Below are 16,357 nucleotides of genomic sequence, written 5' to 3'. Positions count from 1 at the left end.
AACCAGACAACTCCAAAGAAAACAAAGACACCATCCTATCAACTTACGACAGACTAATCAAACCACGAACTCTATAACAGAAATCTAAAAATTTCCCCTATATAATCTAACCCTCTTTTACCCCCATTGCTACCCAACTTTGGGGCGGATTTTAAAAGGCGCGCGAATAGCCTACTTTTGTTTGCGCTCCAGGCGCAAACAAATGTACGCTGGATTTTAGTAGATACACGCGGAGCCGCGCGTATCTGCTAAAAACCTGGATCGGCGCGCGCAAGGCTATGGATTTTGTATAGCCGGCGCGCGCCGAGCCGCGCAGCCTACCCCCGTTCCCTCCAAGGCCGCTCCGAAATCGGAGCGGCCTCGGAGGGAACTTTCCTTTGCCCTCCCCTCACCTTCCCCTCCCTTCCCCTACCTAACCCACCCACCCGGCCCTGTCTAAAACCCCCCCTTACCTTTGTCGGGGGATTTACGCCTCCCTCCGGGAGGCGTAAATCCCCGCGCGCGAGCGGGCCTCCTGCGCGCCGGGCCGCGACCTGGGGGCGGGTACGGAGGGCGCGGCCACGCCCCCAGACCGCCCCGGGCCGTAGCCATGCCCCCGCACCCGCCCCCAAAACGCTGCCGACACGCCCCCGAAACGCCGCGACGACCGGGCCCGCCCCCCGACACGCCCCCGATACGCCCCCCCTCGGAGAACCCCGGGACTTACGCGAGTCCCGGGGCTCTGCGCGCGCCGGGAGGCCTATGTAAAATAGGCTTCCCGGCGCGCAGGGCCCTGCTCGCGTAAATCCGCCCAAAACCGGGCGGATTTACGCGAGCAGGGCTCTGAAAATCCGCCCCTTTATCTTTAAATTGTATTTGTTAAAACTCTAATGTCACTCTCCTAATGTAAACAGTTATGATGGCAAAATCGAATATACGGTATACAAAACATGTTAAAAAAATAAAAAATCCCGACTTTTCTAGAGTAACGCAAGAAAGGAGAAGAAAATTTATTAACATGAGAACAGAGGTAGAAGCTATGGGAGGGAAAATGTTATTAAAATTTCCATGTAAATGTGAAACTATTTATCAAAATCAAAAACATGTATTCTTCGAATTACCTCAACTTTGAGCTTTTCTCGATTCCCACACCCAATAATCTGCAGAGTTGGGACTTGAGGCAAAGTTTCATGGTTTTAAAGATTGTTCCTGTTCGATCCGAGATTCCGGTTCCAAGTTCCATGGTTTTAAATACTGTTTCCTGTTCCTGGCTCCGGAGGATCCAAGGGGTAACTTGTCCTGACCTGTCCCTTTGTCCAGAGCGTGCCCACTCCTCTCGTGGTCCGCGACCAGCCTTCTGGCTGGTAGGGCACAGGAAGGACAGTGTGGTCTGTGACCAGCCTACTGGCTGTGTAGGGCACCTGAGGGACCTTGCTCACCCTGTCTCACTCCCTATGTTCCAAGCTCTTCATGTTCCAAGCTTCACATCTTGTCTTTAGAGTTCCAAGCTCAGTCCCAGACTAGGTTTAATCCTACCGCAAGGGCACACTTCCCTCGTCCCACGCTGGGGAGTGCATTCTCCATCACCACAGTGCAACGATTCACCAAGGCCTCCGAGCGTCCCATGTTCAAGGCCGCCCGCAGTGCAACAGTTATATTGTTTGGGACAATTTGTGCATTCTAAATTACATCAATTATATTCCTTTCAACAATTACAGGAGCACTGGTCAATTACATATAAAGACGTTTTCGCTTTTCTGCAAGTTAGACATTATTGTAGAAACACTGGTGGGTTACAAAATATTAGTTTGTGGGAAACAGATGAAACTTTCTTGGAAACTGTTCCAAAATTCAATAGAATACGTATTTGGATGTATCATATTAACTTGCAGGTTGACTCTGTTTATTTAACCACTTTGGCTGAAATTTGGGGACAAGACTTGGCTGTCTTACTGGACAAAAGGTGGGATAAAGACTGCTTTTGTTGCAATTTACAAACACTTGCAACCTGTAACTTTGAGGAAAATTCAATTTAAAATTTTGCACAGAAATTATTTAACCAGAAAAAGGGGTGCAAAAATGAATTTGTTGGCTCCTGGGATATGCATTAGATGTAAATTTCAAACTGGAACTTTATGTCACATGTTTGCTGATTGTTCAAAGTTGCAGCCTCACTGGAAGCATATTCTGGGGATATTAAATACCTTGTTTCATAATTTGATTCAATGGAATAAAAAGATGGTTTACTTGTTTGTATTTGATGAGGGAATAAGACTTCCGGCAGGGAGGAGGAAACTGTTAACTACAGCTTTCACGATTGCAAAAAAAGTGGTATTATCATGTTAAAATTCAGATGATGTGCCTTCTGTAAATCTATGGGAAAGTGAAATGAGAACGTTTGCTGTGATGGAATGTTTCAAATAGAGAGAAATGTAAGGTCATATATTTATTTTGAAACAAAAGAACTACTTCTATTGTGGAAGTATATGAAAGGTTTATTGTAGTGGGTTGTGCATGGGTTTGGAGAGAGTGTGATTGAATGGTTGTATGAGTGGATTTGGTTGGGGAAGGGAAGTGAAATGGAGGTTGAAAATATATAACAAAATGTAGGTTATCATTTTAATTTGATATGAATGTTTCACTGTATGGACATCATGTTTTGTTGTTAGGATGGTTTATATATTTGCATTGTGTGTGGTTCACTGGTTTATGTTAATTCACTCTAATAAAAATACATTAAAAAACAAACAATTACCAGCAGTCAAATCACTCACTGTCCATACAACAAAGGAGATGGAGCAAAAACAATTGGTCTAAGTCCAAATGGTGTTCAAAGGAATATTTACTTCAGTTTGAAAATAAGAATCCATGCCAGAATTGAAAGATAAAGAACATCATCAAAAAAATAAATGTCAGGAAAACCATTTTATTCCTCCTTCTTGTTCTCCTCCCTGCTGCACCAGCTTCCATATCCAATAGCCCTTTCCCCAGCATATACTGGGAAAAGGTGACAAAAACCCCTTAGTTCAAAAATAGTCTTCAGAATCAAAATAGATCCAGAAAATCCTACTGCAATGTCCAAAGATCTCAAAAACTCTATCCACCCCTGCCTTTGATGGTAACTAGACCAAAAAGACCAATGACAAAGCCCTTCTGGACATCAGGGGTCTCCCTTCCTTCAGGAACTGGTCAGGATTCAAAAAGAGACAACACAAAACTCTCTTCACTAGGTCAGGTCCACCTTGAGGATGGAAAATCCAAAAGCCAACTCCTTACCCTCTTGATCAGTCCTCTTGGGAAGAGGCAATGACCATCAATATCAAGAACTCCTTCTCTTTTCCCTTCTCGCTTTCCCTCTAATTTCTGAGTTTGCTCCATGGACATTTATAGCCCACAGAAGCCTCCCACAAAAAGGTGGGGAAACAGCTGGGGGAGGACTCCAAAAACACAAAAAAGCCTCCCTCAGCCCATAATGGAAAAATATTAGAGGAAAATCTTTAGTGACAGGTAAACTAGGTTACTATTGTATGCAAAAATACAGGCAGTGAAAGCCCAGTAAAACCTCAGTCACCACAAGGAAGGTAGCCAACAAGCAACCTGAGGGTTGCTCAAAAGAAATGCTGCAATCAAAAGCCAAAGCTATATATAAAAGATCTCGAAAAGTGTGGTTCCTTGTAGAAAGGCTCTGTGGTTGCCACCCCACTCCCAAATTTCAGAGTTTTTTTGCTGAGGGTCCATATCCCTTGCTTGTTAACACAGAACATTGCTACTTGGTTATTGATTTGGATCAGAATTCTCTTTCCCCAAACAAGATGTAAAAAAACTCTCAAATTTATGTTGACAACCTGATCCCTTGGGTTTAGAAGAACCCTGTGTTTGCATCCATGTCCAATATTACTTGATGAGATCGGCATTGAAAGGAAGCCCCATCTTCAGAACATTTAGAACTAGTCACCACTGGAGAGACCGATTCGTGTCTGTGGTGGGGCTTCCACATCAAATGGGATCACTTCAGCTCTTGTTGCACCTTGTGAAGGAAATCTGCATGCTGAGATGGGTCATGGGAACTATATGAACTGCTGCCGCCATATGCCCCAGAATAACCAGAACTTCTCGGACCGGGACTTGATCCCACTACAGTAGGTTCTGGATCAATGTTCGAAAGCAGAATGCCCACTCCAATAGAAGGAACCTTCTCTCCTCCAAAGAATCAATCTATGCCCCGATGAACTTGATTCTTTGGGTAGGAACAAGGTTTGATTTGGTGAAGTTGATTATGAATCTTAGTAACTGAAGGAGCTGGATCAATTTCTGCAGGGAGTCCAACAGCCCTGCCTGGGAAGATCCCATCACCAGCCACTGATCCAGTTAAGAAAAAATACAAATTACCTGGCAATGAAGATTTGTCACCGCTACTCCTAAGCATTTCATGAAGATGCTAGGGGCCACCAAAAGCCCGAAAGAGAACCGTGTATTAGTTGTGAGAGGAATCCACTAAGAAAAGGAGGTATTTCCAATGGGAGTGATGGATGGGCATATCTTTCAGATTCAGGGCACATATCCAGTCTCCCACTTGAATGAAGGGTAGGATAGTGTGGCGGGAGTTTATTTTGAACTTCAACTGTAAGAGGCTCTTGTTCAGTTTTCATAAATTTAAAATGGGTCTCAATCCTCCTGACTTCTTGGGGATAGGGAAACAGCAGGAATAGAAACTCTTGCCAAGTTCTTTACGAGCTGGATCAAGTGAGATGAATCCAGATTGAAGGCCGAACACTGATACAGCGCCAGATAGAAGAAGAATAAATGTTACCAGATTCCACAATAGTCCCAATGGTCCCAATGGTCTTTGGTGATGTTCCTCCACTCTTCTAGGAAAAGAAAATCCTTTCCCCTACCATAGTGGTCATGGCCTGGAGGCTGGGTCTGTTGCGGCATCTTTTGCTAACGTCTCGTGTGCTGATCAGTCTGTGCGGCAGAAGCTGCTATTGTGATAGCCCAGATAGTGTCTGTAATGCTGAAATTAGTAGATGGGGCATCTCTGGAAGATAGCACTTAAAAGTGAAATAAGGATGCCAAAAAAACTTAAAACCTGGCTCTTTAGCCAAGCTTTTCCAGGACCATGATCATCATTTTTTCCCCTCCAACCAGCAAGAGCATATCTTCTTCACAAACCCCCATTTTCCATACCACTACCTACTTCGGTATCTAATCTCTTGCTGCAGGACACTTGAGACTTTCTCACTTATACGTTATAATTTTTATGCTCAATAAGACCTGTCAACTTAATTGTTTAAGTCTTTTTCTTTTCTTTCCTTTATCTTTTGGTCATCAATGTTACAACGTTATTGTTAAATTTTGAACTTATGTACTCTGTTCCAAGTTTCATAACCTTGTTCTATGTAATGCCTTTTGGCAATTTTCATGTTCTGTTTCAATGTAAACCGATGTGATCTTTATTTCATATAGGAACACCGGTATATAAAAATCTAAAAATAAATAAATAAATAAATAAATAAAGATAGCTGTTTGTTTTCTTTCGACCATACACACAATCCTTAAAGCCACTAGATCTGACATTCTTGAAGCTCAACATTCCTCAAACTATTCTTACTTATTTAATTCTTGATTTATAGTCTTTAAAATCTCAAGATCTTAGCAAGTAACAGATTTACATACATATTTTAAGTTAAGAAATCACAGCAATAATACAATCTTAAAAAAACATAAACCAAACAGAATTAAAAGGCAATTTAAAACAACACGAACAAACAGAATACATAACTAAATAAAAAGCTTCCTAAAAATAAAATAAAAATCAATACAACAAATGAAATGAACCAGCCAAAACCAGCCAAAATCCTCTATTTCAAATGTTTGTTTAAAATAAAATGCTTTTACCTGTTTCCTAAAAATAACATAATATTGGATTTTCAGAATTTCATCTGGCAAATTATTCCATAATATTGAACCAGCAACATAAAAAGGTCTCATTCTAGTTTCAGCTAAGCATGCCTGAGAAACAGTAGGACCATTTAATAAATTGTGTCAGCAGATCTCAAGCTACGTTGTGGCTTATAAATTTTCAGTAATGAACTGACACATAAAGGAGTAACTTCACTTAAGCACAATGAATCAAAATGATAATTCTAAATTGGATTCTCCATTGTATGGGAAGCCAGTGTAAATTGCGAAGAACCAGCATAATAAGATCATGTAATATAGGATCAGTCAATAGTCTAGCAGCTGCATTTTGTATGACTTGTAGACATCTCAGCAAGTAAACAGGTGCACTGATATATAACGCTTTACATTAAACTATTTTTTAGATTACAAATGATGTATAACAGAACAAAAGTACATTACAATTACTATTTTTTTTAAATAGCATTGAAAAGTGCTGTTGAGGGGCTGCCAAGGTAGCCAGACAACTCAAAGTGAGTTTAAAGAAAAAGGAAAAATTACAAGTACCAAATCAGAAGAGAGAGAGGGTATATACATCTCTAATGAAACTCGGATAAAAAAAATGAGGGGCTCACGAGGCAGCAGATGTGCGGGAACTCTCAAACATGATCTGTAGAGCAAAAGCTCTATGAGCTAGGAGAGAAGGGTCAATTCGGCACTGTCAGATAACATCACCCATGTGTTATGGCTAATTCAGCCCTGCTTGTCGACGGAGAACAATTTTTCTTGGAAAAAAGTGATGGATGCATGGAATGTCCTCCTGGTCGAGATGGCGAAGACAAAAATGGTAATGGAATTTGAAAGGGCATGGGATAAAAACAGAGGATTTCTAGTGGCAAGAGGTTGAAAATGAAGTATTAGGGTAGCAAGGTAACCTATACAGAGCAGCAGTTACAAAGCTGAACAAGCTATCGAGGGGATAATCTGCACAGTTACAACCCCAAACATATGTTTGGGTAAACTGGATGGACCATTTGGCCTTTATCTGCCATCATTTACTATGTTACTATGTTATCTTGCCTTTTCTATAGTTGATGCATTCTTTGACTCTCTTTTTCCCCCAGTTAACTACTGAATTATGTTTTTACTAAGTTTAACAACATTTCATGTGATATACGGTTTGAATCGATTAAAGGCACTTCCTTCCAAAAAAAACATCTGTCAAATAACAACATCATCATTCTCCTGGCAGTGGTTCCTAAGGGTGGAGTGAAAGCCACATTGCTCTCATATCATACCAACTAGTGCATTCCTGGACACAGAGAAAATACTAAAAATAATGTTTCACTTGATATCTAAACGACAACAATGACAGTAAGATGAGGGCTGCAGAACACAGCTAAAGATGTTCTATTAATCCTTTTTCTTCTTCCACCCCAAGAGAATAAAGGCCAAAAGTCACCTGCAAGAGGGTGGGTCATTTCACGGAGCAAAAAAAGGAAGGAACAGGTAGGAAACAGGAGAGAGGAAGGTAGATAAAAACAACCTGGACAGTCATGGGTACAAATACTCTCAGTTTAACAAAATCATTATAGCCACCTGAAAACCATCAGAGCGGAAGAAAACCTTTATGCAGTGGCAAGTCTGGAAAGTGGTCGTACCAGGATGTGTCCTTATTTATTTATTATTAATACTTGTTAATTGGCTAACCTAAGAGCTCAAGGAGATGTGCAGGACAGAAGAGGTTAAAAAAAAAAGCAGGGAGAAGGAGCATTATGTTAGAAATAAAATAAAAGACATCGAAATATAAAGTAACGGGAGGAAAGGGCAGTTGGTAGACATGAGGGTGCAATGAGATTATGCGCAAACTCACCTAGGTGTGGCCAAGCATTTCTTTTCAGCTTTTGTTAAGTGCAATTTCAAATTTACACATTCAAGCAAGCCGTGCTGGGTTACAGCGCGGCGGCCATAGCAGGGGAAAAAGCACGCGAAGGAGGGTTGCCAGGAAAAAAGGGGGAAGGGTAGTTCAAGACAGGCAAGGCGGGAAGAGTTAGAGAAGGAAGGGAAGGGGAGGGGGGAGCAGGGGGAAGTAGATACATACAATTCAAATTGGAGGAGCTGATTGGGAGGCGATCAGTGACGTCAGGGCTGGCAAGCAGCAGTTTGCCGTGAGAGAGAGCAGAGGAAGGAGCGCCAAACATTGTCCCGCCCGCCCGCCCACCCTGGTTGCATTTTATGATTTTGTTATGTCTTTATATTGTCGCAGTGGTGGCGGTAAACCCGAGCCCATTGTTATTGTTGTCATGATGGGGTGGGGCGTGGTTGGTGGAGGAGGGGGAGTGCCCTGTGTAGTTGGGGGGGGGGGCTGCTACACGGGAGGACCGGAGAACCGTGGGGCTAAGGTTCACGGTAGAGCTTGCTCTCACTGGTACGAGGCGGAGCAGGTGGAAAGGGGGAGGCTAATTCCACCATTGGGGTTTAAGGTGGTGGAGGTCAAGAAAAGGGTGGAGGGAGGAGAGCTTTGGGGGAGGGGTGTTGCTGTTAAGTTGATTGTAAGGGCTCGGGTTCATTTATTATTAAACTGCGGCCAATTTTAAAAGCCAACAAGTGTTGAGTATTCATTGGGGGAGGGCGGACAACAGGCAGCACCCGAGCGCATCGTCCTTCATCCCCATGTTATGTATCAACGTGCCTGGCACAAAACCAAAGACGCAACTACAATTTTCAGTTACTGGATAAATAAAAACAAAATGCTCAAGATAACACCCATTTTTTACTGAAAAATCCCCCAAACTTACAGTGGTAATAATAATATTCAGGGTATTCATTTCCTCCAGAAATATCAGCAGTGTCCTTACCTGTATCTATGAATGATGGCATTAAATAATCTCCCATCTCGCCAGCAGGTTGTGAAGTTTTCACAGCGTACTCCAGCATAGCCCTCAGTGGTCTGCTGTGTCCACAGGAGCAATTTCTCTTTAGCAGACATATCTTCTGACTCTCCAGTAACATGAATGTCAGATATCTGAAACACAATAATCAAACTTAAGGACTGGGTGCATTGATGAAAAATGTATACTCTTTAAACTAGTCATTAAGGTACATGCTCAAGACACAGTCTGCTCAACTAACTCTAGAGCAAAAAAAAAAAAAAAAATCAACTTACGCACATGGTTCTGTAACCAAGAGGGCTCACTGGGCCTCTGGCTGTAACATAAAAGCCAAGCTGGCAGAGCAAAGTGCAGTGCACTACTTAGCTCCCTGACTGCCTTACCTCACTGCTATTTTTATTTCAACCAAGGAAAAACACAACTGAAAAATCTGAATGTGTGGCTCAGCAATAGAATAAATTAATAGTCATACCATAAGGCAGCTAAAAATATTGAGGCGGATTTTCAAAGGATTTATGCGCGTAACCGCTCCTGTGCGCGTCGAGCCTATTTTGCAAAGGCCCGGGGACGCGCGTATGTCCCGGGGCTTTGTGAAAGGGGCGGGGCGGGACCGAGGCCTCCGGCACAGCGGCCGTGCCGGCGGATCGCACCCAGAGGCAGGCGTAAATAACAAAATAAAGGTGGGGTGGATTTAGGTAGGGATGGGGGGCGGGTTAGATAGGGGAAGGGAGGGGAAGGTGGGGGAGGAAGGAAAGTTCCCTTCGAGGCCGCTCCGATTTTGGAGCGGCCTCGGAGGGAACAAGGAAAGCCATCGGGGCTCCCCTAGGGCTCGGTGTGCACCCCCTTGCATGCGCCGACCCTGGATTTTATAACATGCGCGTGGATGCACGCGCATGTTATAAAATCGGGTGTACATTTGTGCGCGCCGGGTTGCGCGCACAAATGTACACCCGCGCGTACGTCTTAAAATCCGTCCCATTGTGAGCAAGAGATTTTCATACAAAATAAAGAACAATCTGAAACCATAAAATTGTGAAGATGACACAGGGACCTACAGGGGTTTGAACATTTGGCCATCAACTAAAGGATAGATTTTAAAAGGGCCGCACAAGCGCCCATAAGCACGTATCTCACCACACACAAAAATACGTGCTATTTTATAGCCTATGGGGCGGATTTTAAAAGGGTTATGTGCGTAACCCTTAAAAAAAAAACCTACGCGTGCCGAGCCTATTTTGCATAGGCTCGGCGGCGTGCGCAAGCCCGGGATACGCGTAAGTCCCGGGGCTTTCCTGGGGGGGGCGTGTCGGGGGCGTGTCGGGGAGTGTGTTGCAGCCAGTGCGTCATCGGAGGGCGTTCTGGGGCGCCACGCCTCCGGACCAGCCCCCGGACCGGAACATGGTGCGCTGGCAGCCGGCCGGCGCGCGCAAGTTACGCCTGCCTCGGGCAGGCGTAACTTGTAAAATAAAAGTAGGGGGGGAATTAGTTAGGGCTGGGGAGTGGGTTAGATAGGGGAAGGGAAGGGAAAGTGAGGGGGGGGGCCGGAAGGAAAGTTCCCTCTGAGGCCGCTCCGATTTCGGAGCGGCCTCGGAGGGAACGAAGGATGGCTGTGCGGCTCGGCGCGCACAGGCTGCCGATTTTGCGCAGCCTTGCGTGCGCCGACCCTGTACTTTATAACATGCACGCGGCAGCGCGCGCATGTTATAAAATCGGGAGTAGATTTGTTCGCGCCGGGTTGCGCAAACAAATCTACTCCCGCGCGCACCTTTTAAAATCTATCCCTAAGTGTGTAGGCTACAAAATACTCTTCACACATCTTATGTGTGTCACAGCTTCCAGTTAGGCACAGGAGAGGGAGAGAGGAAGGGAGAGAGGGAGGGAGGGAAAGAGAGAGAGAGAGAGAGAGACTCTTTTTAGGGTGCAGTCTGATATTCTGTGCATCGACCATTGTAAGGGGCACTTTGAATCGGGGTCAGTTTTCAGGAGGTGGATTGGGGTTAGGAGGCTGGTGTTACAGACACATTCAGAGGTATCCATTGTAAAATTGACAAAATTAAAGAAGTTTTCACCTTATAAGTGATGAAAAGAAGTTGATTTGTACAATGCAACTAGCAGAGACTGCAGTGTAGAAATCAACTCCTCTTTTTAGAATTGTTATCACTTATAAAGTCAAAAATTCTTTCTGAATATATCTGTTGCATCACTTCCCTAACCCCCAACCCACCTCCCGAAAACTCACCCCGAATCAAAGTGCCCCCTTACAATGGTCCATCTATAGAGTATCAGACTAAACCCTATAAAGGATCTCTTTCTCTCTCTCTTTCTCTCTCTCCCCCTAATGGGAAGCTGTAGCAAAGTGGAGCACATAACAAACATGCATCAGTGCTACCTCTGGAGCACCCATGCCCTGCCCCTTTTTCTGGGCCCGCATACCTCAATATTGCACGCCCTTCCCAGCTATTTAAAATCCACGTAGCTCCTGCATGGCCCACTCACACGTGTACGTGGCCGTTTTTGCACGTGCAAGACTTTTAAAATCTACCTTTAAGACGAAAACTTCCAAACCAGTGCGTGGGCATACATGTGGCACGTGTGCGCTGGCGATCTCCCAGGGATGCAGCCACTTTCATAAATGGCGCATGTATAATGCATGCAAGTTACAAAACAAAGATTAAAGACCTGGCTCTTCCAACAGGCATTTAACCTCCCCTCTCCAACCTCCCGCTTTCTCCCGCCTGCCCATTACCTCAAAAAGCTATACTCCATGTAAATACTCTGTTAATTTGTTACATTTTACCTACATTTCCTCCCCCCTCCCCCATTTTCTAAAATGTTTTCTTCTGGTGTTATGTAATGTTTCAGTTCTGTTCCACTGTTCTCTGGAAACTAATGTGATGAACCCACTAACGTCGGTATAAAAAAGCGTTAAATAATAATAATAATAATAATAATAATAAAATAACCTGGATGCGCACACATGTGCCTAATTTTAAATAGGCTCGCATCTAGGCACAGAAATCCCGCCTTAACTGCATACGCTGGGGAATTTTAACAGTGGTGCACGTCCACGTCAGTGTCAGTTTCACCAGTTCACCCAGTTAACTCCTAGGTCCTCCAAAACCCCTTGGTTGAATAGCTTACACTCCCCCCCCCAGTTATCCCAGACCCTTAAAACCCCTCAGGTACGGCTAGCTTTTAATTTTTGTAAACTTATACTTCGTCCCTAGAAGTAGTAAACTTACGCAGCAGGGGATGTAGACACGCACCCAGGCACTTCCATATTTACATGCACAACTCTCGGCCACATCCCGAAACATCCATGTCCTGCCCAGATCACGTCTCACCCCTTTTTCGAAACCTTTTGATATGAGTGCGCAGCTGGAGACAAACGTGCATCTGAGTAGCTTTTAAAATTCAGGCAGCGCGCGCGAGCCTGACTTGTGCATGCATCCCCCAACCGATGCATGTGCCGGGCCTTTTAAAATTCACCTTAAGGAGCGCAAGCATGAAAAAAGGCAAGAGGGTAGAAAGCAATCCAAAAAAAAGTCCCTATAATGCTGCAATGCCCAAAGTCACCAATCATTGATCTGAAGGAAGGAACTGGTGTACTTTTGTTTGCTCCACTAGATACATGTTATAACTTCATATGAGGGATTTCCATAGCATCTTCTGAATGTCATAGGCCAGTCACAGAATTCTCCAAAATTTAAAGAGGTACAAGTGTGGCCCCTCTAGGGGCTGGCCCCTAGATATCTCTAGTAGGAGCTAGGAGAGAATTATGGCATTTGAATTAGGATTATGTTACGAGAGGAGCTCTTAAGAGTTTGTTCTTTTAGAGTGAGGCCTATTCCCTCACTCAGTACATTTTTGGAGGGAAATCCTTTTGAGAAATACCTGCTTATTAAGGGACTACCCTCAAGTTGACAGAGACTTTAATTAAGATGATCTTTTATGTAGAGAATTGTTTTCCTGCAGCCTGGTTTATTTTGGAGATGGCCATTCCTTGTATCTGGAGGCCAGGACACTGACCACTTGTCAGCTTCTTTCTAGGTCAGAGAAGGGCTGCAGTAACATTAATGCTGCCAGTAATGGGGGGGGGGGGGGGGGGGGAGGGGAAAGGTTGAGTGAAGTATTTTTTCCTCTTTTGTTGAGAGGATGTTTTTGTCACCCCTCCTTTCCAGTGGAGATTTAGCTAATAGCTTAATCTCTGAAAGCATAAACCTTTCCTTCTGGGAGGTCCAAAAAAGGGAGCAAGTTAGAAGAAAGAAGAACAGAACAGGATCTTCCCCCAGGGACACGGGCCCAGGCTGGGTAGAAGAAAACAACTTGGAACTCAGGTTGGACTGTTTAATGCTTTAAGGGGATCCCACGCAGGACAGGAATTCCCCTGAGACTGGGCTTCTCACACACTCAGTGCAGGAGTGGTAGGAATCACCCCAAGAACCTGGTTCATCACCACATACACAGACAGGGAATAAATCCAGCTGTACTTTCAGTTAGTTTTACAAGCTAGGCATTGATTATATTTTGGAAACAATCAGTGAACTATTTTATGTTGAACACCCAGCTCTGTGTCCTGCTCATTTATTCCCAGACAAGCATCATCTCAGCACCATGTCACCTAACCAGATACACACTGATAAGGACAGCAATAGCTTCCCCCCACAGGAAGGACTCACTCCTTGGGGAGTTACCAGAGGGAAGAGATGAGGGTGGAAACAGCTCAAGCAAATAAATACTTTTATGGCCCTTAGGAAACACCTGAACCCCATACAAAGGGTTACGCAAAAGTGAAGACCTCTCTAAAAAGGGCAGATGCCCAAATCCCTGACATAGCCATGACAAAATGTGAAGAAGCAGCGGTGAGAGAGCAGCAGGCTGAGAACCAGTAAAGCAGGGTTCAAATCTTGTTTCTCTCACTGTTGGTCCTTATGAGTTAGGGCAAGACATTTCACCCTCCAATGCCTCAGGTACCAATTCAGATGATAAGGGCTCACTGGGCACAGACTTACTTACTGTATCTGAATTGTAACTTGTTTTGAGCATGGGTTTGGAAAAACAATCCAGAATGTAAATAATTATGCCTCTATACTTTCTAAAATACTATACTTTATTTCACGTTGTTGTGTTAATAAATATCTCTCCGACACCAGCACAGAGCTACAGATTCTTTCACATCTCCATCTCTGGTTGAATCATGTTCACTCCAGCAGTGATATAAGGTCATTACTATATGAAAGTCCCATGTCAAAAAATGTGGTGGTCTTAGCATAGTTCTCAGTAGACATAGCCACAGTATTAAAACCATCACAACTGTCAATAACTCAATGTAGCTACTTCAGGGGCGGCCAGCTCCAGTCCCTAAGAGCCACAAACAGGCCTGGTTTTTAGGATTCATTATATCCATAATGAATATGCAAGAGATATTCTGCATGGAAGCAGTATATGCAAATCACTCGTGCATATTTACAGTGGATATCCGGAAAACTAGACCTCTTTGTGGCTCTTAAGGACCAAAGCTGGCCATCCCTGAACTACTCTCTCACCTTTACCAAAAAGATGGTCACTGCTGCCAAAGATGGCCAAGGCACATTGTAAGGGTAAAATCTGTGCAGGGCTTCTTTACCCAGTCCTCGGGACACGTCCATCCAATCTGGTTTGCATGATATCCAGAATGAATATGCATGAGATAGATTTGCATAGAAAGGAGACAGTGCTTGCAAATCTATCTCATGCATATTCACTGAGAATATCCTCAAAACCTGACTGGCTAGGTGTGCCCCGAGGACTGGGTTGAAAAACCCTGTATTAGATAGCCAATAATGAATTCAGTTTCCAATGCTGTCAATCCAGGAATCTTTCATGTACACTAAATTTACTAGGAAAGCATAAAAAAAGAAATCCCTAACATGCTTGCAGCAAAAAGTCTGGCCATGTTTTTGAAAAATGGAAAGCAATTTATAAATATTCTAAATCAATAAAGGAACATACTGCATATGTTATCCAGAACTGTGCACTGAACGGTTTTTCAGGCTTCTTCCCAGTTTTACCCAGATGTAGTACAGACCTCATTACCATTCCCACATATGAGTTAGAAATCCATTTCATTTGAACAAATGTTTCTGAAGCTCAAATGAAATGCTTTTCACACTTGCTAGACGTACAATTAAAATGAGAACAGTACTAGAAGTTTAAATATGATGATGATGCTATTCCAGAAAAAATACAATTTCAAAAAAAACCCCTCTAAAAAATTGAAAAAAATAAAAGATTCCTTGAAAATACTATTTCAAACGGAAAAAGCAGGTTAATTCAGAAATTATATGTAAGATCGTATAGGCAAGCTTTCCTAGTCATCAGGTCGTCCAATTAACAAGATACTTATTATAGAAGCCTAGCATGGTAAAACTGCCAAATTAGCAGATCGCCGGCAGAATCCATGAACCGTGTACTGCATAAACGATGACTTCTTTTGTTCTGATGATGATCAGAGGACGTGCTTCATTAAATTAACAGATGTAACAGCGGATAAGTTTCCCCACCGTAATCAAGGAAGTAAAAAGAGAGAGCACAGCCTGCAATAGATCTATGAGTGTAGAATGTCCTGCCACACAGGCACAATTGAACTCTGTCCTTCCCCGAAGATTATAAAAGATTAGCTAAAACTCTCTGAAATTCCCTGGATGTCCCTATTTATTGCCCTGCTCTTCAGTACAACCCCAGCACATCCTTCTACCCTCCCTAGTTCTACCCAAGCATTTCCTTTCCTTCTCAGTTTGTACTCAGTCCACCCCCACTATACTCTGACGCGCCTGCCCAGGGCCGGTGCAAGGCTATTGGGCGCCCTAGGCGACCCTTGCGCTGCCCCCTCCCCTGGTCACGCCCCCCCCCCTACCTGTTTCAGCGCAGACTGTGCTTCTCAGGGCCGCGAGCAGCGCGCTGCTTGCAGCCCTGAGAAGCACACAGTCTCTATTTCTCTTTGCCGCGAGCGGATAGGCCCTGCTTGCGGCACCACGTGGCTGCTCTTCGGTGCCCCCTACAGCTCGGCGCCCTAGGCGACCGCCGAAGTTCACCTAATGGACGCGCCGGCCCAGAGCCTGCCCCATTCAGATCCCAGCACTCTCTTCTTCCCTGCCTAGCCTGGACCAAGCACACTACCAACCACCCACCCTACCCTGACACCTGCAAACTGCTCACCTCCATTCCTCAGTCCATACCCTGCACACTCTGATACTCCATTTCTCAGCCTGACTCTACTACACACTGACCCCATGCCCATGCCTGACCCCTACACATACTGCCACCCCCCTCCCCAGCTCAACCCCAGCACACTCGTCTCCCCTCCCCAGCTCGACCCCAGCAGACTCTGACTCCCCTTTCCCCAGCTGTATCCCAGAACATCTTGAACCCCTTTCCCCTTCAGTGACCCAACCCCAGCACACTATGCCTCGCTCCCTAACTCAGTCACAGCCTTCCCTTCTTCCTTGCCCCAATGTGGTCCTAACACATTCCCGATCCCTCTTCCTAACCCAAACACAGCACACTTCTCACCCCCTATCCCCTAAGCTTGGATCCAGCACACTCCT

At 44.4% G+C, this 16,357-nt stretch overlaps 1 protein-coding gene across 1 annotated transcript in view; it reads right to left on the bottom strand.

Annotated features, from left to right (window-relative positions):
* DST (dystonin) overlaps positions 1-16,357 on the bottom strand; it is a 925,809-nt gene that overhangs the window by 537,182 nt on the left and 372,270 nt on the right. The window contains 1 exon segment of the mRNA XM_029595689.1: positions 8,739-8,905. Within this exon segment, the coding sequence (XP_029451549.1) occupies positions 8,739-8,905 (167 nt within the window).

This window comes from Rhinatrema bivittatum, chromosome 3 (genome assembly GCF_901001135.1).
Source record: "Rhinatrema bivittatum chromosome 3, aRhiBiv1.1, whole genome shotgun sequence".
Classification (NCBI taxonomy): Eukaryota; Metazoa; Chordata; class Amphibia; order Gymnophiona; family Rhinatrematidae; genus Rhinatrema; species Rhinatrema bivittatum.
This window is presented reverse-complemented; position numbering and strand designations above follow the sequence as displayed.